Source organism: Falco cherrug, chromosome 3, assembly GCF_023634085.1.
Source record: "Falco cherrug isolate bFalChe1 chromosome 3, bFalChe1.pri, whole genome shotgun sequence".
Classification (NCBI taxonomy): Eukaryota; Metazoa; Chordata; class Aves; order Falconiformes; family Falconidae; genus Falco; species Falco cherrug.
In genome coordinates this window covers 62348368-62374257 of record NC_073699.1, presented here as the reverse complement: position 1 = coordinate 62374257, position 25890 = coordinate 62348368, and the positions used below count along the sequence as shown (strand labels likewise).

Here is a 25890-nt window from a genome sequence, read left to right as displayed (position 1 = left end):
CACCTGAGCTTAGGACACCAAGGCTGTCCGTGGGCTGCACTACCTGCCTGAGTTTTGGAAGCAGGCTGTCCTCCCTTCACTTCCCCTGCTTTGCCTGTGTGAGACTTTCTGAGGTGGGACTGTTGGCTACTTTCCTTTCAGCAGCTCTGCCAACTCACTTTGAAAAACCAATAACCTCGGTTACTAATTGGCGCGGAAAGACATCGTTAAGCCATGCCTCCTGCTGTGTGCTGAGGTGTCCAGGCTCACCCTCTGGCAAGGGGAAGCCTTTGTGCCCATGGATGTTTCTGAACATGCCTTCAGTTCTCCCTCTCCCACTTTCCAGATGGCCCCTTAGAAACCTTGACCTGTTTTCTCATTCCTTTAATCTCCGAGTAGAAAATCCAACTAACCATTAATTTTTTTTTTAAGTTTTGTTGGCACAATTTGGGTGGCGTCCTTCCTCAGGTGGTGCTGTTCAGTATGAGTTGTTTTTCATTCCCCCGTACGGTTGCAGGGGAATGTGTGTGTACATGAGGAAGCGGAGTGGATGGCAAACCACTGTGCCTGGTGCCAACCAGCCTTCTGCGCTGGGGTGGCTTTTCTTCCTCCATCCTCTCATCCCAGCAGTGCTGCCTCAGCTCCTGAAGCCTCCATGCTCCCTGAGTTGCCCCTGTAGCTGAGACTTGGGAAAATAACCCTGCTGCATTTACAGTAGTTTTAGTGACAGAACAAGCAACTGTCTACCTAGCTCTCTACCTAACACGTGAGCCAGGCTACTGCTGTCAAAGCAGTGACACTTGTTCCTGGTGAGGAAAGATCATGTTGAAGCAGTTATACTAGCTAAGGTATCAGGGACCTAAAGCAATTTATTCTGCAGCATTAACCCCATTTCACCTTCTTCTTGTCATAGTGTCTGGTGGTCCTCCCTCTGCCAGATGCTCAGCTCTCTGATTGGGATGAAATTTACTGGAGTTGCTGCTTCAGCACATTTCTTCATCAGATTATCACCTCTGGAAGTCCCAGCAAAGGTCCCCAAAGACTACAGCTGCATCACTGCTTTTCTAGCTTGCTGATGTGCTGAAAAGTGCAACATCAATATCAGTGCTCACCAGACACTCAGAGCACAGCTGAGCTGTGTCATGGCTAATGAAATGGTTTGGGGATCCGGAGAGGAAACCCACTGGTAGGATAAATCTTCTTCATGTGAGGCTTTTGAAGATGGATTTCGTCTCAGTAAACAAGGGATTAATAGACCCACATCTACTATCACTTTTACTGATAACAGTGGGGAATTATTACCTCTAAGGCAATGAAAGCATACTAGGAATGAATAGTGGAATAGAAAGTCAGTACAAAGCTTGATTATTGGATTAAATGTGCTATATAGCTCACAAATCTTTATGTTCAGACTTAAATTCCCCTCAGGGAAGCTGCCTTCTTTCAGATATGTGAAGAATTTGAATGTCTGAGATTTGGTCATTTTTAATGGATGTCCAGTCTTTAACAGCTTCCAGTCATGTAGTCTCAGGGAAAATTCCATTATCTGGTTACTTTAAAGAAACAGGTTATAGAGCAGATGCTATTTAACATCCTGTTTTAAGGTTGTTAATTCACTTGAGAGCAAAAGAATTTTATTGTTGCTGCTTATATGGTTTTTATTTTGTTCTCCCTGAATTAAGATTTGTGTTTTATTTACAGTTTTTGCAAGCTTTTATGTAATTTGCAGCCCTTAAAGCTATCCTTTCTCTTCTCTACAGCTTCCCGGATTAATGGCTCATAATTTCTCTCTGTCCATTATATGGATGATATTAGCACACAAGTTTTAAATTACTTATTTTTTCAAGAGGTTTCTCATCCAATAGATTTGTGTTTGAAATTAGTTTTCCTTTAAAAGAGAAGTCATTGATGTTCAGAAGAGGGTGGGAGATATACCAGGGCTGGTTTTGTCATTGCCAGAAAAGCTTTGATCCAATACAAGCTATGGAAACCAAGACCTGGTAGAAAAAAAGTACGTAGACATCTGCTAAAGAGCTATAGAAATATGATGACATTAAAACAAAAGTTAAAATGATCTACTTACCTACCAAGCCTACGTTCACTGTGTGTATGCCTGTATTATAGCGTTGTGATAGCAACACTCTGAAGGAAAACACTTCCAGTCTTAGTCTACATTTTCAGATATTTCAAAAAAAGTTATTAACTGTTAAGCTGAAATTTATCATAATACTTCTCAACCCAAACAATCAAATTTTTGTGTTTTTGTTAATATGGCACAGTTCCACTTAGCCAGTTCTGAGTTATCCAAGTCTGAACTAAAGCAGGGTCTAGGGCTTTTAAGCACTAAAAATATACTTGCAATACTTTTAAAAGCTTGTATCACTCCAAAATGGATAAATTTAATAACTTTAGTCCAGCTGTGGACTGAGATTTGAGTCTGCAGTATCTCTGTCCACAGTTGTCCTGCTGAGCTGAGGGGAAGGCATGAAGGATCAGCTCCTTCTCTGTGGAATCTTACAAATACCGTGACTTGGAAAGACAAATGCCAATTTTCCCATTCATTCGTTTTTTTCCCTTAAAAAGGCACTTGAAACCAAATGCCTCCTTCTCATCTTAACCCTAATTCTTTGGGACGCTTAATGCATTTCAGCCAACTTTCCCACCTCTTTCCTGCCTGTGTTCTGTTGTTTGTATGAAAGTGTGTCAGCTCAGTGTACCCTGGAGCATTAGCCCCAGTGTGGTCTGAATTCCCAGCCTATAGCCTAGAGAGCAGAAACCTTCTGGAAGGCGAGGATGGGCCTGGAGGTACCATGGAACTGGCTGAGTCCTTTGCAATGGCATGTATTTCCTTAGGCATATAGCCAAATTATATATGGGGGAGGAGTGGCGTTGCTCACAGGATTCCCTTGGAAGGGACTTTATGGATATAATTTTATGGATCGTAACTTGTGTGTAGCTCTGCCATCCAAGTACAGAAAACTCAACAGAATGGCTTTTGGGGGGCTGTGTAGGAATGATATTTTCTGTATGCTAATTTATTTTGTTAATTGCTTTCACTCCTTACCTCCTCTTCTCCCCAGGAAATTCTCAAATTTGGCAAGAGTATGTACCTACTTTAAGTCAATGTTTGAAAAAAAGTTTCACTCTTCAAGAGTTTAGGACATGGCACTTTCAGTATTTCAAGTACTCTCCTTCATGAATCTCAGTCCTCAGGGCTTGGCCTGTGAAGCACAAAGTTTTGCCCTTTACCCCTGTATTGTCAGCCCTCTTTCCCCAAGAAAAAGATTTCTGCAACAACCGTCCTCACCCTACAACCACCACCCTCCCCAAAAAGGCTAAATTTTCCCCCCATTTCTGGGTATTTACTGTTGTTGAATTTCTCTCTGTTGTTTTTTTCTGCTCTCTCCTGTCCCTTACTTTCATTTTCTTCTCTTATTCTTCTTCCTTTTATTCTCTTGTGTGGCCACTTTTAGCATCTCTGTTTTAGAGTTCAGCTATTCATATGTCAGTCAATCTTGATATTCCATTTTCCTGCTGCAGACTTGCAGGCACCACTCCCCTCTCCTTCCACGTGAGGAGAGCGAAATAAATATGCAATAGAAGATATCAAATTGATAATATATAGAATAATACACACATATGTATTTTCTATATGTGTATATATATTATATATCAATATACTGTATAGATATATCTTGAAGATGTACAGCTGAAAATGATAAGGCAGTAAAAGTTTTGCTTTATATTGAAATCAAGATTGAATGCCTTTCTAAACAATAAACCGTAATTCAACCACAATTTATTTGTTCAGTATGAGAATTATTGTGTATCCTACATTGTGCAGGATGTCAGAAGTATTGCTTCCCTTCCTGACCTTGGAAATTATGAGGCAAATCCTGGTCTGAAATCAACTGCTAAAACACCAGTACACACAGAATCTGAACTGACAAATATATTTTTACAAGGAGAAATGTTTCATATCATTTTTACTGGAGGCAAAATTCCCAGACCTAACAGATCTGTAATTAGTATATTTGATTATTCTACATATTATTTACATGTATTTAATTTTTTTATGTAACCTTTTTTTCATATTTAATACCATGACTAATTACTAACACTAATTCTTATACTATAGTAGTGTAATAATTAAATAATTCGTGCTGGAGAAGTTTTAGTAATTTACATAATGCAATAATAAAACATGGTACTTAGCAGCTCCTTAGGTCAAATATCTGTGGGTGCCAAAGGAATTTGTTTTTCTGTTTTCCATGAAAATGGAAATTGCTCTTCTGAATTTTTATGCTGGACTGATATAAAAAGTGGGAGGTTTTTTTATGGTAACAGCTTACAGCTTTGTCAGTCACAAAAGATGAACATGCATCCGCTAAAAGGATGATTCACAGATTCGGTAGGAAGCTTTGCTGGGAGAACAAACTTATAGAGTAGGAGCTGGACAAAAAGATACCAGCTTTATTTTAAGAACAGTTTTTCATGGTTTATTTCAGAGCATTCCTCAGTCAGACATTCAAGTTCCTCTTGGCCCTTTATGATTTCTAAAATTTTCCAAATTATTTCTACTATACTTTTTTTTTTTTTTCTTAATGAAGTGCATTTTTCAGAATACCAATGAGGACTTTGAAAAACACGATTTTTGCTTCTTTGTAGGAATAGAAAAAATAATCTATTACATCTTGCAAACCTCCAGTTGTTTTTTAGATTACATGGAGTCTTTTGAAAAGCGAAGTATTTCCACTAGAAAATGGTCTCTCAGTATTCCTTTTATTTATCTTCTATATCCAGGCATGCATACGCTTGTCTTGTTGGGCATCTGGTTTCCCCCACTTAGGACTCATTCTGACTTTATCGATGGCATATGTGTATGGTGGCTAAGATAGAGTCCCACTAAGATCAGAGCTGGACACAAATACAGCTGATCATGACCAATACTGAATGTAAAGACATCTTTGTGGAATGAAGTATGCAGAACTGAATAGTGCCCTAATATCTGTTGCTTACAGTAAATGCTATACATTTTATGGCAGTCATTCCTGTGTATTTAAAAGCTTTGAATAAGAGAAGATGACTGTATCTCTGAGAAATGTTCTGCACCAGCAGTTCTCATTGAAGACAATGTTGAAGCATAAATATTGAATGAATAGCAACTTGCAGGCCAGAGAGAATGAGCATTCCCAAGATGTCAGTGTATTTGGAATTTGGTAGACAGGGAACGTTGTGTTGAGTACCTTTGTGACTAACAAGTCTCAAAGCCTAAAAAGGATTCAGAAAGGAGGAGCAGTTCCTCTAGACTTGTGATTTATGAGACAAAGTGAAATGGGTTAAATAAATACATTGCTGGTCACGTGGCAATTAAGAGGGAAGAGATGCGTTATAACTTACATATATTTGGTGAATGCAAGACCAGAAGGGAGCAAAGTCCAAAAGTGTAATATACGGATAATTTGAAGCAAGCAAATGAAACTAAGAGAATGAGAATTTAACTGAAACATAATAAAATTTACTAACTGGTAGGATTATGTGGAATGTTTTTTTCAGTAGAGATAAAAGTAAAACTCAAGATTTTGAGACTTTATAGTTACATATATTATAAAATATTATCTGAATGGAATATGTGATATGAAAATCATGTCTGCTTAACAGAAGGGTCCAAGGACCTTCAGGAGCTTTCCCTCATTTCTGTAGGACATACTCATCACTCACTGTCAATGGAAAGACTTCTTACTTCAGTAAGAATTGGATTTCACTCTGATTCTGATATGTTTATGAAACAACAGTATGTGTATGTGCTTACATAGAAAAGCTTAAAATGAACCAAAGATGGAGAGATGTGTTGTGAAATAGAGGTAGAAGATGAAACTAATAGGAACTCAAAAACTCTGATCATTGAAGGGCAAAAATTACAAGTCATTTGGCAGAGAGGAACACAGGCAAAACAAGATGTTCCCCTATGATGACAGAAATATGAACAGAATACACACCAGCATCAATTTCAGTCAGATGGAGTCAAACCATAACACCAGCCCTGAATAGCCCTGAATGTGCTTGGATGCTATGGAAGTTTGAATCTGGGTCAACTCCAAACACAGCTCTGTCAGCTCCTTTTAAGTTACAAAAATTTATTTTGTATGCAGGATCTTGCCCTTTTTTTTTTTTTTTTTTTTTTTTAACTTTTCCAATCTTGGATCCACCCAAAAGCTCTGAGAAATCTTAAAGTTTATAGCCTTTGGCTCGTGTTAACAATCAGAATGAGAAGTGAATGCAGATAAATTGTTCAATAAAATGCTATAGAGCTCTAGTTTTGGCAGTTAATGGTATTATATCCATGCCACAAACCCCCAGTGAACGAACAGGTATAACTTCTCCTTTTTTATATATCCAAAGGGCAGATTTCAGGCAGCACATCTCTGTTGAATATCATACTTACTCTTTGTATACATTCACCCTTTCATGTTGGATCTTACTAGGTAAAGGAAGAAATAATATTTTAGACATTTAGTATTTACAAGTAAATCCTCCAGCAGAAAAACATTTGGTTTTTTTAAATGTATGTTTTACTCTATCAGAGTAACAACAGTTTGGGTTTGTTCTATCAAGAAATCATTCTTCTTAATTGTCTCTTAGAATCAAATCTATTTCTTGGAAGAAAAAGCTTTGGCAACAGAGCAAAACTGTTTATTGTGAATCCTGACATATACTACTGGTAACTCTATGCCCTAGCTTTGAAACTCTGCAAAATATTTTACAGTGAAAGAAACAGATTAATTAAGATTTTCTACTAGTTTTGTTTCAGCATCTAACACATCTACAAAGCATATGACGTCTTGTCTTAATTTTAAAATGTTGTTTGTTCGGTTTTTTTTCCTTAAGTGGCTTTTCTAACATATGTTTCTTACTTGATAGAAATACTGTGACATGCCATTTTTTCCAGAAATAGTCAAATACCTCATGCCACTACAACTACATTATACTGCATTATACTGCATTATACAACTACATTATACTGCAACTACATTAATATTGTGGAATTTATTTATCTTTTTTTCCTCAATGATTTGGTCATCCAGAACAATTGCCTTTCTGAATGTTTTCCTTTTCTGTTCACAATAGCCATGAGTTTAGTGGACTTCTGTGTGTTTATAAGTATTTGCATAATTAGATAGCAATTTATTAATAGTATTAGTTTAAAAAAAAATCAGTATGATGTTCAATGTGCAGTGGAGATGTACTTTACAGCTCTGTCCTGGCAGACTGAGTGGAATGGTGTTGTATGTCAGTTTACTAAATCCCTCTGAAATGTCATGTTGCTGTGATTTGCCAAATGGCCTTGCAGCCAGATTTTCTCTCCCCTTTTTCTGTAGCTCTGGGCCTACGGGGTGCAGGTCATTTAAAGTTTTCACATTGGACATGGTAGATGTAATAATATTATACTCCCGTTTCTTACGTTGAAAACCAAGTGCAAAACCCATTCCTTTTCACTAAATATATGGAATGAAATAATCACTGCATTTTCAATAAGATAGCAAATGCTCTTTTTGAACAAGGCAGTTGGTTTTACAGGTAGGCAAAAATTAATGAAAAAAAGTTTTTTAAACATTGTAAGATTTGGTGTTCATTCTCTTTAACTTGGTTAGTTGTCTTTTTTTATATCCACAGGTTGTTCGGTGTCACTTCACTTACTCAGACAAACTGCTCAAGCACTTGGATGATCATCAAAAATCAGGAGTTGCATTGGTATCACCATGCTAATCCAATTTTACTGCTGGTGATGTACTACACCCTGGCAACTCTTATCCGCCTCTGGCTACAAGAGCCCATTGTAAGGGTAACTTCCTTCTCTTTTTTCTGCATTAATGACTCATGACTAATGACTGTGAGACTGGCCAATGCAGATACTTGCTAACAAAGGTGCAAACATTCAGGAAAGTTAAGGGAAATAGACAGTAAGTGCAAGCTGGTACCTTAAATTCAGGTTTTTTGATGAGTGGGACTTTTTATGTAAGGAATTCAATGCTTACTATAATTTGGAAAGTCAGTATCAATATGAAGTAGTGGTTGGACTCAGTTGACTTGATGGTCTTAAAGGTCTCTTTCATCCTAAGTGATTCTATGATTCTAGTGTAGGTGCTATCAAACATAAGGCAAACAGCCAGGACTTGTCTAGCAGAACTGAAGTAGGATACAGGCTGGATACAAGTAGGATACAGTCAGATACACACTGTAGGATACAGTTTTATCAAAGACAGAACAATTTTCTTAAAATCTTTCCTCCTGAATCTGTGTTCCTGAGTGAAAATCTCAGCTTTCATTTAAGAGCAAGAGAAAAAGGAGACAAAAAGTAAAATTTTACTTTTGCCACTTTCAGAGGAAAAAAGGGAATAGAGGAACCCAAAGGTATCTTAAAGGCTTAGAAACTGGAAGTATAAAAAGGATGACCCTAAACATTATTTATTTCAATCTCCTGATCCTCTGAGGTTTGACATGAATTTTAGAGTTCAGATTTAGCAGTGCTGTAAACCACAGTGAAAACACTCATGACTGAGCTGTGAATTAGTGGAGTTCATAGTAGCAAGTCAAAATGTTGAAGGTTTTCGTATTTTAAGGGTGTTTCTTCATGTAATGGATAATGTAACAGTTTAACATTTTAAAATGCAGACAAAATACATTGCCTCTGAATTGAGATGTCTGATACTTGGGGTTTGCATATATTGGGCTTCATAATAAAAGGTGAATGATGCCAGAACTGTCAGCCTGAGTTATTAAAAAATCATGCCTTAAGTTTCCAGAAATCGTAAGACTGGCTTTTGTAAAGTCACAAGATTGTGGTGCAGTGCCCTCTGGCATTGGGTTCTTTTAGGTTTTTTTCCTATTATTTTTTTCTACAGCTGCAACAGCTGGAAACTTGCTTTTTTGCTTTCCTTATGTGAAAACTGAGATTTCCAGATAGTAATATGATTTTAGCATTTGGGCTGTAACTAAAACTTCACATCTCACAAACTGCATAGTAAAATCATAAGAACTACTCACAGAGGAGTAACCCCATGTGAAATGCAGTCAGCGGGAGCTGTGTCATCTCAGCATCTCTGGAAATTCATTTCCAGTACCCGGGTTGTTTTCATCAAACTTTCACCATCTCGAAGTCTAGGAGTTACGGTGCTTTTTCAGGGGAGAGAAATGAGCCCGTCTGTCTCAGGATAGAGTGAATCCTGCAAGTTCCTCCAGGGACTAGAGAGGAACTATACTGGTCTTGCCTGCGCTTCTTTCTTTCAGCCTACTTGTGTTGTATGCGATGGATATTCCCATAAGACACTGAAATGAGTCTCTTGAGAACTGGAAGCAAGTCAAATTAGAGATGCTTTCTTAAGCAACTGAGCTACAGCGAATAAGTATTAAGAGAGATCAATTTAAGAAAAGCTGATGTCTCTCAAACCCATGGCTACATGAGAGGCAATACAAAGTCTTGGCACTCCCATGGGAACTTCGGATGCCGGGAGAATGATGCTTCCCTCCAAAGATAAATGGGCACTTAAAAAAAAAGAACATTGTAAAGAAAATGATACCCATGCATTAATACTTATTTTTTTAGCACAGGATATTGTAATGCAGATATTTCTCATTAGAAAGAGATGCTGAGATCTGCAAAATTTATCGTAATTGACACACTTTCTCCTTAAGGCTTTTTTTTGTCTATATGCATTTTGTTTTTCCTTTAGTGGTGCCATGGATCAAGAAATAATCTTTCTTTTACTAGTTTTCTGCTGTTAGACTCTGTTCTCATTTGTTTAAACCCAGAAATAATTGCATTGCAGGTTTCATTGAAATGTTTTCGGGTTTGTGGTGCATTTGATTCATTATGGAACAAAGTATATAACGTGCCTATGCAGTCTGCAGTGATTTCAAAGATACACTGTATTTAGGATCTCACCCCTAACCTACTTATAGCTGGATGGATGGCAAAGACAATGTGCTATGTGCTGTTTAGTGTAAATCATTTGTTCTCTGTATACAGCTATCATGTACAGTAATAAGTGGCTCATCTTAGAAATTTTGTTTAAAAGAATCTCTTGAACAAAACCTGTTTTGAACAAAATGTGTATGACTTTATGCATAAGGAAATATTTATTCAGTCTAAATAGATGTACATAAGCTAAATATAATACTGGCATAGCAGATTCTAAAAACAGAGTAAGACATGTAGCCTGATATTTTTTCTTTCTTGTGTTGAATTGCATCTTCGGGTCCTCATGTAAGCAAAATTCCTGCTGGCTTGCAGCAGGAGTTGTCTCTCAGACAGATGCTTTTGAGACTGTTTCTGAATACTGCAACTGATGGACAATTTTACAAGAACAATGCTGACTTCAAATCTTGAGTTTCAGATTGAAGTTTTTTGTGTGTGCACCACAGTCTGTCAAAGTATGGCATGTATGAGATTTCAGTGTACAGTCTCTGTGCGGGATTCTGTATGGATCTTACTCATGTAAAACGCCCTTGGCAGTCAGTGGAAGTTTTGCTTTTCTTATGCCCACTATTTTGGATCCTGATTTGTTTTAGCATTGAGTCTTGTGAAATTCTATCTTTGCAAATAAGAAAAGGCAATCTGCCTCTGGAGATTTCAGCTCATAGTTGTAACTGCTAGTACTGAATGTATGAATAGGGCCCATTCATTCCCGCCAGTGAGTGTTAAGGAATAGTACAGAAGTCAACAGAGTTACAGCAATTTAATGTAGCCTCCTTTTATGAAATTTTTAGAATTGTTTGAATTAAGAGGCGTTTGAGAGTTGGTCAGGTAGTGGAAAAAAATGGAAGAAATAGACAAGTCAAAGGACTCTTACAAGTTGTGATCATATGACTAGTACTGTGTTTTCTGACTTTTCTTCTGAGAAAAACAAGATTTCCCACCCTTCCCTATAGTCTCTGAGGCTAAAAATAGGTTCCTAGAATCACTGTCTACATCTTAGGTCTTCTGGTATTGTTTTGGTCACCCTGGTGCCAAACTAAATGCTGTTGATAAGCTTCTTTATGGTCCACATTTATATTAAAGTTTCAAATGGCAGTGACATAGAATCAGTTTATTTCATCTTACAGTTTGGCTAGGAATGCCCCTTCACAATCAAATGTAAATACACAGTCCTATGTGAAAAGGGCTACCATTGCCTCTGAGAAGTAAAACTAAATTAATAACCATTGTTTATCTAAGTCAAGATTTTAAAAATAGGACCTTACTGTTAGGATTGGAATGGAGAGAGTTTCAAAACCAGCTAGGATGTTTGAATGTCCTGTCCCCATGGGTAGCTTTGCAGACTTCTGCCTGGCGTACTGATTTACTCTTGTTCTATTGTACCAGCCGTTTTTGCATAGGTAATGAGAACACTTATTGCCAGCTAGTTCTCATTAAAAGCCTAGTTTGGGACCCTGCCTTTGAAGTACCTGAAGTTCAGACAACAATTACCTTTTATACCATCAGATACCTCTTTGTTGGCAGTAGATAAAGTTTAAGCAAAAAAGCAAGTACCAGGATATTTCTGTTGCAAACCAAAAGTCAACTTAGACTGAATTTGAAGCAGAAATACAAGTATCTGCTAAGTAGAAAGGACAAAATAGGCAAGAGAAAAAAAAAAAAAAGTCCTAACGAACAAACTGTTCAGGTTGTTTTGTAGTTAATAACAGGGTAAGTTCAGCATAACACTACTAAAGCTGGTGTGTAATCTATATTTTGGCTGCAGGTCAGCAAAGTTCCTGAACTTCCACTGAAGTCCTACTGAAGTCAGTAAGACCTTGCCCCAGGGTCCACAACCACTTGTGTACTTTGCTGAACAGGGGTGGTTTTATGAAGCAAGACAGCTGTAGGAATGAGGATTTGACTTAGTACTCTAAACAACAATACCAGTGGAGATTGTGATGCGAGGAAGTAGAGTTTTGGTAATTCTTTGAACTTGGTCATTCAGAGTTTGTTGAGCTTTGATGAGTTCAACAGCAACGTAGAACCTGACTCAAGAACTTTACATTTATTATTAGAATCACTTGTATTTGTACATGACTTTTTTGCAAACAGTTTTTTTTAAAGCAGTACTTTGAAGCATAGGTAGGTATACCTTTTAGTCCTCACCATTTCTACTAGTTTTGAGATAAACATTCAGGCATTAATGGATGTCAGAGTGGTATAGCCACTGCTATTATTATTCCACAATATTCACTTAACTTTCTTGCATACCTTCCTCTGAAATTTTGAATACTTATTATTTCCATCAAAGCCAAAAATCTAAAACCCACATGAAGTCTTGGGAAGACAGGAGAAACCAGAAAACCAAGTAGAGAGAGGAAATAATAATAAAAATAAAAAGCAGGGTCAAGGTCTAAGGTTCAAAATGAGAAATTGGGCAAAGGCAGAGGGCAGAGTAACCAGTAGTAGCAGATTGTCCCTGATGTTATCGCTGGGCCTGTGAGTCCTGCAGAGCAACACTGTGCTGAAGATGCTCACACCTTCCACATGCAGCCCACTGGTTCCAGAGCATCCCCTTTCCTCCCTTTAGCACCACACCGTTGAGCTTCCTCCTCTTACTGGTATAAACAGCAAGGTGTTGCTGCTTTGGAACAGCTCAGCTGGGAAGTTCAAGATTGCAGAAGGAGGCACAGTGCAGGAAGAGGTCTGGAGGAGCCTGAAGAGGAGCTGTAACCTAGCCTGGTTTGTGCACACATACCCAGGTCTCCCGCTTGTCACTGTGCTATCATGACGTCCATGTTAAGTCTATTTGAGAGGCCCCATACCCCTACTGGGCCATAGAATTATGATGAGTTAAGACTGGTACGTTAGCAGTCCTCCTCAATTTAGTGGTAATAGTTCCTGTCACAGATGAAGAAGTAGAGCATGTGGATCATGGACAATCACAGTCACAGAACAGTCCAGGTGGGAAGGGACCTATGCAGATCATCTCATGCAACTCCTTGTGAGAGCAGGGCCTCAGATTAGGCTGTCCAGGGCCAAGTCTTGGATGTTTCCAGCAAAAGCAGCCAATGTCAGTGATTACTTGTTCTCACAATGATATTTTTTTTATATATATCCAGAAGGCATTTCCCTGAAGCAAATATGCCCTTAGACTCTTGTCCTGTAATGATGCCTCCTTGTGAGAAGAGCACCTCTGTCTTCTCTAAAACTACAATTTAGGTATTGGAAGGCTGAAAAAAACACCCTTCTTTCTGAATTACAGGTATGGCCTGACACTTGCCTGGTGCAGCGGAATAATTACATCCCTTGATCTGCTGGCAGTACTCTTGCCGATGCAGTCCAGGACATGTTTGCCTTCATTGCTGCTGGAGTTCACTGTTGGCTCATGTTCAGCTTGCTGTGCACCAGGGCTACCTGAGCCTATTCCACAGAGCTGCTTCCCACACAATCTGTCCACAGCCTTTACCGTTATGTGGGTTTATTCCAGATGCAGGGCTTTATCTTTGTTAAACCTTGTGGATTTTTTTTGGCGCTGTCTCTGTATGGTAGTTCTTCCTTCTAGCCCATCTACCTCTACCACACAGTTCAGTATCATTCACAGACTTTGTGTGGGTGCAATTCCATCCAGATAGTTTTGAAGATACTGAATAGTACCAGACCTGCCACCAGTCCCTGAGGAACTCCACTCATGACCAATACCATTTTGACCTAGATCCATTACCTGCCTTGGAGCAAGACAGTTTAGCTAGTTCTCCACCCATCCTGTGGTCCATCTGTCAGGTCTGTATCTTACCAGCTTGTCAGCAAAGATGTTGTGGGACAGTGTATCAAAGATGCTGAAATCAAGGTAGCTGACATCCACAGCTCTCCTTTCATCCGCTCAGCCAGTTGTTTCAGCGTAAAAACCAATCAGGTTACCCTTGGCAAATCCATATTGGCTTGCTCCAGTCATCTTGTCTGACATGTGAGCATGAGCGCACAGGGGTATTTTTATGGCTTGATTTAGAAGCAGGAATAGATGAGCCTAGATGGATGAACAGCACTGACTACTTTGTTACATACTGAGGCATGGATTGGTGAATTAGGTTAACCTTTAATGCTAGATACGTATGCTCAAAAGGTTTTGATCTTTTCAGTTCTTCAGTTGTTTAGTGAAGCAGAGTTGGCTTTTCACATATATAGGCAGATGAGAAGAGTGAATTTTTTTCAATACACTACCTTGAAAATTAGACATCTTACTAGCTTATGGTATGACTGTATAGTAAGGTAGTCTGTGGAGGTGTTGGTAATTCTAGTGTCTTGTAATTATCAGGAAACATCTTGGCATTGATGAACTAAGTCATAGAAAAGATCTGTCATCATTTCTGAAAATGTCATCCTAGTAAGAGTCATCTGTCACAGATCGAGCACGATAGGTACTAAAAGATGTTTCAAAGTTATACTTTGGAGAGGGAGCATCAGTTAGGGGAAAATTAAATTCTTTGAGAAAACTGTTATTTAGAGAGCTGTAACTAGTCTTGTCATTTATATTGTTTAGCAGATGCCTGATGAAGAGAAATCTGTTAGCAGGGAGGATGACAAAGAAATAGCCTGCAGCCCAATTCCAATGACAGCAGAGAGAAGACGAAGTCTGTGGTATGCAAGCCACTATACAACTGATGAGAGAAAAGTAAGGCTGGAGGGGAAGGGTCTCTGAATTAATTTTTTTTTAATCAGTCAGTTAATTTTATCACAATTACTTTGAAATTAAGTGAAGCCGCATTATATAGGTTGTAAGTAAGAAGATCTTCATGTGTGATTATATAAATCATACACAATATCAAGGCTGTGTGGCAGAGTAGGAATATATTTTGTAAAAATTAATGAAAAAAACAAGAGTCAGTGGAAGGACCTGAAGAAAGAGCATGCTCTGCGTTTCTGGCTTCCACATTTAATAAGTTTAGGTCCAGGCTTTTGGCATGAGGCCATTATCTTTGTGCAAAACAGCAAGAAAGTCTGCTGATGTAAAGCTCTGATCTGCCGTATAACTACTAATTAACACTGTCATTAGTAAGGGAGGACTGCTAGCTTACCTTCCTCCAAGCATACTGGTGTCCTTGTTGGATATTCTCAGCAGGGCAGTTAAGGCAGTTTGTGTGAAAACTCCTGGAAAGGTCCAGCTTTCTACCATCTGTCCTCATGAGCCATAGTGCAAAATTTCTTTTGATGGGTTGCAGTCAGATTTGGGCTATACAAACACTCTGTTGAGCCACATATACTCAATCCCCCAGAGCTCAGGCAAATGAATGAAGTATCACATTTTATAACATTTCATGGAAAGTATTTTTTTAATTACAGTAATTCTAATGATCATTTAAAAACTTAGTTTTTAAGCATTAGATCATTAGAAAGACATTAGAAAGCAGTTAATCAGTAATGCCATACTGATTAATTCTTTGACCTAGTATCTAAAATCTCAATGCAACGTTCTTAGTTTTGGTTTTGAATTCACGAGAACATAGTGTAAATTTATGTCAATGCCATGGCACAGTAAATATCATTTTATGGAGCATAGTGTACAATTCTGCTGGCTTTTTAAGAATTCTTTCTGAATTTCTTAGTGCAAATCTGCAAAAGTCACCCAATATGCATGCATGTATTCAAAAAGTTAGACTTATTAATGCTTGAGCCATGCTTCTTTAATAATTTGTCTTGCATTGCTTTTTGCAGCTTCTGTCAATGACCCAAGATGAATACAAGCCATCGGATGTTAGTATACTACTAGTCTTTGTATTTGTAATTCTTCTTAATATGTGTAAATACAGATTACACTGATACATAAAGATAAAACCTTAGGTGACATTTTTCAGACCTCTTTATTTTTGTTAGCCTACCATTTACCCTATAACTTTGATTATCCTAAATATAATTGGGTTTTGCTTCTTTAATAATTGCACTGAGAAACTTTAGCCCTAAAATTGATGGTTTGAAGTTAAACTGCTTGTAGTAGTACCAGCTGGCAAGCAATCTTTGCTATTTCGTTGGGTTATTTAAACCATAAAAGATACCAGAATATGCTTTCTAATGCAAGCTGTCTTAAAACTTGATTTAGCTTCTTTGCTGTAATTTTTTCTTTCATTCGTGTTGAAATGCTGAGGCCCTTAAAGCATGACTGACAACACATGAGTTCAATTTACAGATTACAGAAAATCCAAGTCTTTCTTTGAACAGACAGCAAATGATCCATTTATCTTGACTGCTATAGACCCTAGCAGACTCTGAAAGCAGAAACATCCTCTGTTCACCATGCACAGGAGAATGGAGGTGCAGTTGAAGTCTGGGAGCAGCTATAACCAAATCTAAATGTGCTTCACAGCCTGTGCTTGGTGTAGCTGCTGAATATAACTGAACATAACCCAGATACTATTCTGAAATATTCCACATGCCTGTGCATAGTTTCAACAGGCAAAATACGCTCCTATCTCACAGCCTAAGCAGAAGTCAGTCTTCAGGATGTGCTACCATCGGTAACCCATTGCACATGAATTTCTGCCAATACAAGAGGTATTTATGCTTGTGGTTGCTGGAGCCCTAATTCAAACAAGCACAAGGGCTGAAATTTAAGCCACAGAAATCAAACAATGAAAGAGTACTGAATTAGTACTACCAAGTGGCATACATGTAGCATCAAAAACAATAATTACCACAACTGGTTTTATTAATGGCAGCAAATTTAGATCTCACCAGTACAATTTTAAAACTGAAAGTAGTCTGTAACCATTGTTTTCATAATTAGTGGAAATAATTAGATGCGAACTAAAGCCTGAAAATCTTGATGTATTAGTTTGCATAAGAAGGAGGATGAAGTTTTGGTTATAGCTTTAACTTCAGTGCAGGACATATAATGATACTTTCCTAGCTGGGCCGTAAAAAGCCAATTTAACCTGGGAAAGGCAGTATGTCTGCAGATGGGCTCGCTGGGTTACTGTTTGTATACTGAGCCATGTGATCAACCTTAGCCTTCCCCAGCTGTGGATGTGTTAACTTAGTCCACCTTTGCACGGTTTGTTCTTTCCATTTAATTTCATGGGTAGGACAGACCAAGAGCGTGCAAACAGTTATTTGCCATGGCTCAGCAGTAACTTAATTGCTTTTGCTTATGTATCTATACTTTTATTCCTTTTCAGACTGCTTGTGTATAAGTTGAAGTGTTACCTAATGCAATGTGACATTCTGGGAATTTGAAAAAAACTTGAAATCTTTCAAAGGAAATATTTACAAAAGTTCAAAGTTGCAGCAGCATTTTACTGTTGCTAAAAAACTGCATTGAAACAGATTTGTGATTCTATTGATATTGCATAGAAAGCTAACAACAATTAATTTTGGAAGCTGTTACGCGCTAGTTTTGCATGCAACATGACTAAAACACACCAATTGCTTTGGAAGGAAGTAACTGCAGTTACTGGTTAAGCTCCTTTCACACTGGCAATTCAACAGTAGCGAAGTGCAGAAGTAGGTGTCACATTGTCCTCAGAGCCACCCTAAATGCAGTGCCTCTCTCTGATGTCCTGGCAGGTGCTGCTGGTAACAGTGAATGGGAACCCTGCTGACTATCACACCATCCACCCCACACTGCCATTAGAAAATGGGCCAGCCAAAGCAGACATGTATTCAACACCACAGTACAAATGGGAGACTTCGGATGAAATGTCAGGTAGTGAATTGCCTGGGAATTACCCTTAGTTCCATATTTTTTCTTATTCTGTATCTCCAATCACTGCCTTTAGCATTTATTTTCATTTTGTAAAGGTCTTTGGCCTGTTGAAGTTAAATAATTGCTGTTGCCTTACAATGATGGCTGACCATACAGCAATTTTGTAAATGGGGCTGTAGGCATATACTATCCAAAATACTTTGTCTACCAACATAGTGATTGCGGGTTTTGCTTTACTGTGCTCAAATGTAATTTTTCTTTGGCTCCCATCTTTAGCTTGCTGATTGCTGTAGAAGTATCCATCAGAGTGTTTACAACTGAAATCATTCCAGGAGAGAGTGCATATACTACTTTTAGACCAGCATGAATTGCAAATAAGAATTTCTTTTTCTACTTAGAAAAGGAAGAAGAGGAGGACGAAGAGGAAGAGGAAGTTACTCAGGCGGAAAAAGAAAATGTTAAATTACATGCCCTAGTCTCTGTGTTTCAATTTATCATGAAACAAAGTTACATTTGTGCTCTGATAGCCATGATGGTAAGTAGTGGCAACAACAACAAAACCACAGAAAAACCCAAACAAAAAAAGCTGTTAATTTTACAAATAAATGTATCTTCTCAATGTTTTCCCGAAAGTAAACTCATTCATTGGTTTTCAGTAAGTGTTTGCATCAGGGTTAGAAAACATCAATATGGTGTCTGCATCAGTTTGGGTTTGTTTTAGGTTATTAATGCATAATTCCCAGGCCTGTTAAATAAATAGGGCAACACATGGAGTTCTGGGTAAAGTGTCACATTTCCAGGACTGGGAGCCCTGGGTTTTGTTGTCTGTTGAATGTCAGAAAACCTGAAAAATCAATTTCTATCGATTCCCAACCTTCTCCATAAGCAGGCTTGTCATGCTTTTCCTTAACTCAGAAATTTGCCTACAAAACTAAAGCATTCCATAGTGATATAAAAAAATATATCTATATAGTTCCTATTTCAGGTTGAAACATGCATCCTGTTACTCTTTGAGAAGAAAAGATCCTGTAAAGCCTGGTTTCCTACATTGACACAGAAAGGTCTCAAGGAAAATACTATGTACCAAGCAAGATTTTGCTGTTGTTTTACCTCCCTTATTTGTCTTTCTCATGTTGTTGCTTGCTTTTAAGCCCACTTTATGCAAGTACCTTGAGCTACACTGTAACAAATTTTCAGCATAATAATTAGATCTCTATATTCCCAATGAAAGCTTTGGTTTTACTGTTTTGGAAAGGTTTCAACTGTGATGAAATTAACCATAAAGCTTCTTGGCCCAATTTTGCATTAAAAATGGTAAAACAAATTAGCTTGGCTGCTTTTTGTTTGCATAAAGTTTCAAACTGTATTTGCTGTCCTTTAACAGGAAAAGTTTCTCAACTAAATAAAGCAGACTCCTTGTGGAGAATCTGGACTGACTTGATGCATTCTGAGACATTAGCAAGTAGTTCTTTTTGTATTGACACAATGCCTCTTTTTCCTATTTTTTAAATTCACATTGCTTCATATGATCTGCATTTCTGTTTTAATTAATTTCTAGAGTCATATCTCTCCATATCAAAGGAAAATATATATTTGAAGAGTTTTCTTGTAGTTTAATATTGGGACACTACTAGCTTTTTACTTAGTGATACATCACTATTTTATATGACCCTGATTCATTTATGAATTTATGATGTGATCTGTTGCACGTTTCATTTATACCATAGCCAAAGACAGCTCAGTGTAAGTTATTTTCTTATATGGGGACAGAGAAATGCCATATTAGTGTTTTACACATACCCTTAAAAAACATAATTTCCAAGGGCGGGATGGAGCTAAACTGTTTGAAATATTCTTAATGTTTCAAGCTTTTCTATTTAAATTGAAAAGGAATCTGAAATGTTTTATTGAGAGTCATTCTGTACTTAAACCAGCATATCTACAGCTGAATTTAGCCCTAAATTGATAATGTAATGTTAATAAAAAACACTGAAAATCCCATTTTGCCCACGTTTTTAATAGAGCAGTTTTCAGTAACGAATTTCTGCAAGCTGTAGAAAACATTCTGGAGTTGTGTTTCAGGTAATCTAATGTGGTTAGCATAGTCTAATCGTTCTTGAGATTAGGTGTGCGCAGTGTGTGCATACCACAGCCTTCCATTTGAAATTGATTCCCCAAAAACTAGAAGAGTGTGGAGTTAGCATAGTTGTGTAAATCTTTCCAAGCCTTGAGTTTAGTAGCTGTTGAATACGTTTTGCTATTCCTACTCTGAATTCTTTGCTGCCCGTTTTGCAATATCTTGCGTGCCCAAAAGTTAGCCTGTATTCTCTATCTCTTTTAGTTTGGTGTAATGAGAAGCAATAAGTCTGCTTACAAACCTTACCAAGGTGCCATTAATGCACAACGCAGGGTTCACCCTCAGCTGTGGGCTTAAGAATCCACTTTCTGCATGTTCCCCAAGGGTTTTATTGTAGCCGGCCCATCAGGTGATTAATATGGGTGAAAAGTCTCATGACAATGAAAATGTGTGCAGAGTCGAGAAGCATAAGTTAAATGTAACTGGCAGTATGCATCAGTGTCGTTCCTGAATGTATCTCTGAGCATTTTTATATCTTTTTCCTCCTCCTGCAAGGCGTGGAGTATCACATATCACAGCTGGTTGACTTTTGTGTTACTCATCTGGTCTTGCACATTGTGGATGATTCGGGACCGAAGGAAATATGCCATGATCAGTTCACCATTCATGGTTTTCTATGGAAATTTACTGCTAACACTGCAGTATATATGGAGCATCGAGCTCAAGAATGATGAGCTTCCTCAAGTATCTGGTTTTTTAGAAAGAAAGGAACCTGGGGAGCTGGCATCAAAGGTAGGTGTTACAAACAGTTGAGATTTATTTATGAAACCACAAAATATATGGTGATAAAAAAGTAAATCTCTTGGCATTTAAGAATGAGTCTTTAGTATTCAGTATAACCATGCTCAGTAGCAGCTTTACAATAAAGGGTAAGGCATTAAAAAATAGTGTTCAGAAAATTGTTTCTTGCATATTAAGCTAATACCAAAACAAACGTTTCAGACATCTTTGTGGATTTTCATGCTAATTCTGTAGAAAATTCTTGGTGGATGGAAATTGCTCACTTGTTTAGCTCTGTAAACTGGATGCAAAACTAAATGTGATTTGATTTGTTAGACTGATGCACGTGGAATGTCAGGTCTGTCTCTAAATATGATGGCAACTGGAACTGTGGTGTTGTTGCAGTTACCAATACTGCTTACTCCCTTGTGATTTGGCACAAGCAGCAGTACATAGCTGTGACTAAACTTTAATTCTTTATCCTTACACCTGAAGCAGCATGAGTTGGAATCCATTTCAAGTCAGAAACAGAAGAGTTTGTTGACCTCTGTGTGTGATAGATTTTTTTTTAGTTTGATGTCTTGAAAGCACTACAAAATGCATTTTATTTGGCAAGTTTGCTTCTGGGGAGGCCACGAGCATAAATAGGAAGCTGTTTCCTAGAGTACCCAAGAGGGGCATCTCAGTGCATCTAGTTGGCACTGCTTTCCTTGCACTAAGTGAGTCACTTCCCTTGTGACTCCTAATTACTATTTAAGGTGATTCTGTAAGTGATTTTTCATGTTGGCAGTGCCCTTTGGACAACCATTTCTGGGTCTTTAATGCATCTGAAAACCTGCAAGTGCTGTATTATTTCTCTCATAGGTTGGGCTAGTTTAGTAAGAGAGCTAAAGTTCAAGGGGTTCTGCAAGAGAAGTTCTACAGTTTGCCTCAATAACTTGTTAAAACTCTAAGTTTTAAAGAGAACATTGACACTTTTTTATTAACTATATCATCAAATATGTTATCTAAAACTAGCTGGTGTCAAGAAAGGGAACTGTTGAGTATATATTATGATTTGACCACCCTCATAAAACCATTATAAGATGTCTGGTGGGGTCTCAGGCTGAATATGATGTGTTGTGTAAATTTCACAGAATGAGTGAGGCTGAAAAAAACTTCTGGAGGTCATCTGATTCAACTCCCCCAACTCAAGCAAGGCCATCTAGAGCTGATTGCCCAGGACCATTGCCCAGATGGCTTTTGAACATCTCAAATAATGGAGACTCCACAGCCTCCCTGGGTGACCTGTGCCAGTGCTCTGTCACCCTCACACACCCCCCAAAAAATGTTCTTTGACATTCAGAGGAATCCTCCTGTGTTTCAGTTTGTTCCCATTGCCCCGTCACTGGGCACCACTGAAAAGTGCCTGGCTTCGTCTGTTTTCCACTTTCCCTTCAGTTATTTATAGACATTGGATGAGGTTTCCACTGAGCTTTCTTTTATTCAGGCTGAACAGTCTCAGCGCTCTCAGTCTTTTCTCATAGGAGAGATGCTGCAGTCACTTCATCTTCATGGCCATTCAACTGGACTCTCTCCGGTATGTCCATGTCTCTTGTACTGGGGTGCCAGAATGGGACACAGCACTCAAATTGTGGCTTCACCAGTGCTGAGTAGAGGGGAAGGATCACCTCCCTCAACCGGCTGGCAACACTTCTCCTAATGCAACCCAGGATACTGTCGGCCACCTTTGCTGTAAGGACACATTGCTGGCTCGTGTTCAACCTGGTGTCCGCCCAGACCCCCAGGCTTTTTCTGCCAAATTACTCACCAGATGGTCAGCCCCCAGCCTGTAACGGTGCGTGAACTGGTTGTTCCTCCCCAGGTGCAGGACTTTGCAGTTCCTGTTGTTGAACTCCATGCTGTTCCTGTTAGCCTATTTCTTGAGCCTGTTGAGGTCCCTCTGCATGGCAGCACAACCCTCTAGTGTATCACCCAGTCCTCCCAGTTTTGTGGCATCAGCAAATTTGGTAAGTGTACACTGTGCCCCATCATCCAGATCATAAATGAAGACATTGAACAGGACTGGGTCTAGTATATACCCCTGGCATACATCGCTAATTACTGACCTGCAACTAGACTTTATGCCACTGATTACTACACTCTGAGCTCAGTCAGCTGTTCAGCCAGTTTTCAATCCACCTCACTGCTCATCTAGCCCATACTTCATCAGCTTGTCTATGAGGATCTTATGGGAGACAGTGTCAAAGCCTTCCTGAAGTCTAGGTAGGCAGTACACGCTGCTCTCATCTACCAAGGCAGTCATTTCATCACAGAAGTTTATCAGGTTGGTCAAGCATGACTTACCCTTGGTGAATTCACACTGACTATTCCTGGTGATTTTCTTGCCCTTCATGTGCCTGGAAGCGTTTTCCAGGATTAACTGCTCCATCATCTTAGAATCATAGAACAGTTGGGTCAGAAGAGGCCTTTAAAGATCACCTAGTCTGGCCCCCCTGCCATAGGCAGGGACATCTTTCACTAGATCAGGTTGCTCAGAGCCCTGCCCAGTCCGACCTTAAACACTTCCAATGATGCAACATCTGCAATTTCTCTGGGCAACCTGTTCTAGTGTCCTACTGTTGTAGTTAAAGTCCAAATCAGTTTGCCTCACACAGGGCACCAATTGTCACAGCACAGGCAAAACTAGCAAACTGCAACAAGGCTTTTACCATTAGCCTGATTCTACTGCCCATGCTGTTTCTTCTTCCTCCAGAGGCCAGACCACACTGCTCTCCCTCCACCCAACCCCTCTCCCACACTCCTCAGGGCTGTTTAACCACTTAGCAGGAAGGAGCTACAGCTGCACATCATCCATGTCAATCAACCCACTGCCTTCGAGGCAAGGCCACAGCTGCATATTATCAATGCTAATCAACCCACTGCCTTCATTCCTCTACATCCCACCACCTCACCTTCCCAGGGATCAAGTTGAGGCTGATGAGCCTATATGCTCCATCTTGCCCTTATTGAAGACAGGAGCGTGACATTTGCTTTCTTCCAGTCTTCCAGTCACCACAGTCAATCAAAGCTATTGAGAGTAGTCCCTACAATGACATCTACCAGCTCCCTCAGCACTCGTGGGTACACCCTGTCAGGACCTATGGATTTACGTATGCTCAGTTTGCTTAAGCATGCCCTGACCTGGTCCTCTTCCACCAAGGGTGTGTCTTGCTTCAGACTTCCCACAGCCTTAGGGACCTATGATTCCTGAAGGCTGGTCTTCCTAGCAAAGACTGAGGCAAAGGGGGCATTTGATGCCTCAGCCTTTTTCATGTCCTGCATCACCAGGGCCCTTTCCCTACTCAGCATGGGCCCACATTTTCCCCAGATTTCCTTTTTCTGCTTATGTACTTACAGAAGTTCTTCTCGTTGCTCTCAGCATGCATCGCCAGACTCAGCTTCAGGCCTTGGCTTTTCTAACCATGTCTCTGCAATGCTCGGCCAGTGCCTCTGTATTTCTCCCAGGTTAGCTAGCTCATCATCCATCCCCAGGCAGAGCCCGCATGTTCCAGCTGTGCTGTCATGCAAATCACAGCTCCACCTCCACATCTTCCTGGCTCGTGCTTCCTAAAGAGTCTGTATCTCTCTATGGCAGCTATGCAAGCTGTCACACCCTGTCTGTGACAACAAGATCATAGCCCTGCACAGAGGTCTCTAATTCCTTGTGTTTATTCCCCATGCTGCATGCATTAGTGTACAGGCACTTCAGAGAGGCACCTGGCATGCTGATTTCCCAGAAAGGATGTAGAAGGTTTCCCCATAATGGTGCCTTGAACACATTTTCTTGCTTACATACAAATGTTTTCAGTGACCCCACATATACCCTGTTTTGTTGATTATGTGTTTCCTTTTGTTCGTATCACCCCAGACACCCTTTGCTTGTCAGTCCTCTCAAGGCTGCTAGTAACTGTCCCTCCTTGTTATTCCTAGTTTAAAGTCCTTTGAATAACAGTTGAATGTAAATAAAGATTTGATACTGTATTCTGCAAAGAGAGGAAAATAGAAAGGTACTGTAATTCTTTCTGCATAATTTTCTGCATGCTATATGTGTGTTTCCTGGTCTGAAAAGGAAATAAAAGGGATACTGTAGAAGGTGACTGAAAGTATTTATTTGATCTGCAACCCTTCAAGTCTTTTCTTAGAGCTAGCTCTGGCTTTGGAAATGTCAAAAAGAACAAGGCATAAATCCAGGAGGGAGATGGAGCTAATTGCCGCAGAACAAATCTGTGTTTTACAATATCAAAAGTTCGTGTTGCAAAGGCCAGAGCTTCAGAAGGTATCTGGAGAAGCTGTGACAATTCACAGAGGCTGAAAATCTGCTGTAGCTCACAGCATTAACTGTAGTGAAAACAGCTGTCGCTAGCCTGGGACCTCTCCTTTCCCCCATTAAGTACTTCCACGTTAGATGAAAACCAGGAGAGTTCTTTAAATTGTACTGCTTGACTTGTCATTCTGTTGTGTGCAAAATCCTTGGCTCTTACGTGCTTCCTATTTGAGATTTTATTCTTGCTAAGTAGTCAAGTAAGTCTTGTTCTGTGCCGCTGAAATCAGTGGAAACCTTGTAGAATGTATGTAGAATCAAGTGTGTGATGAATAGGCATCAAAGCTGTTTTCTGAATTTTGACCATCTCTCAGTATTGCAAGCTGTTAATTTAGCTTTTTGCAAAACACAGAAACACACTTTTCATTAAATATCCTTATTTGTTTCTAAGGTATCCGGCTGTTATTGAATTATCATATCTTAAGGCTCCTCAAAGAATGAAAAGCCATCTTAAATCTTCTAACCGCTCCAAATGAAAGGCATATTCAGTTGACTGGATCTTATGTAACTTAACGGCATACAAAGAATTTTCTGATTTTTAAATTAATTGCATGTAAGCACCTGAAGTACCAAACCTCCTATATTAAAAGATTTAGGATATACAAAACTGTAATAATGACAATACACTCACCTACATGTTCTGCTTCCCTGAAAAAAAGGGGGGAAAAAGAACAAAAATGAACACATGGGAATTATACCACTCGATACATAGTGAAAAGATCCTTAATCTTGTAAGACAGTAGTTAAAAACTGAATAGAACGGGGTAGAACAAAATCGTATAGGCATATGCCTTTAAGAAGAGATGCAGAATGGTAAGTGATTAGTCAATGGAAAACAAATGAAATAAAGTTGGTTTTAATGCAGGGTGTTTCCTAAGTGACTTAACTTTTACAAAGATGCACTTTGATGGTGATGCTATCAGTGCCATTTTCTGATAGACAGAGAAAACAAAGGCATGCAGTATTTTTTAAAACATATATGTGTATTAGTAGGACATAGGAAATACAATTAGTCTGTTGTTTTTGTTTTGATTTTT

General features: G+C 39.0%; 1 protein-coding gene across 17 annotated transcripts in view; it reads left to right on the top strand.

Moving 5' to 3' along the window:
* PIEZO2 (piezo type mechanosensitive ion channel component 2) overlaps positions 1-25890 on the top strand; it is a 315029-nt gene that overhangs the window by 199354 nt on the left and 89785 nt on the right. For 8 of the 17 annotated variants that reach the window (XM_055705176.1, XM_055705168.1, XM_055705171.1 and 5 more), the window contains exons 8-13: positions 7654-7822; positions 14478-14609; positions 15650-15688; positions 17495-17633; positions 18032-18168; positions 20266-20502. In XM_055705176.1, the coding sequence (XP_055561151.1) occupies positions 7654-7822; positions 14478-14609; positions 15650-15688; positions 17495-17633; positions 18032-18168; positions 20266-20502 (853 nt within the window). The remainder of the gene's footprint in view (positions 1-7653; positions 7823-14477; positions 14610-15649; positions 15689-17494; positions 17634-18031; positions 18169-20265; positions 20503-25890) is intronic. The other 9 variants (XM_055705177.1, XM_055705173.1, XM_055705170.1 and 6 more) reach the window with 5 other exon arrangements.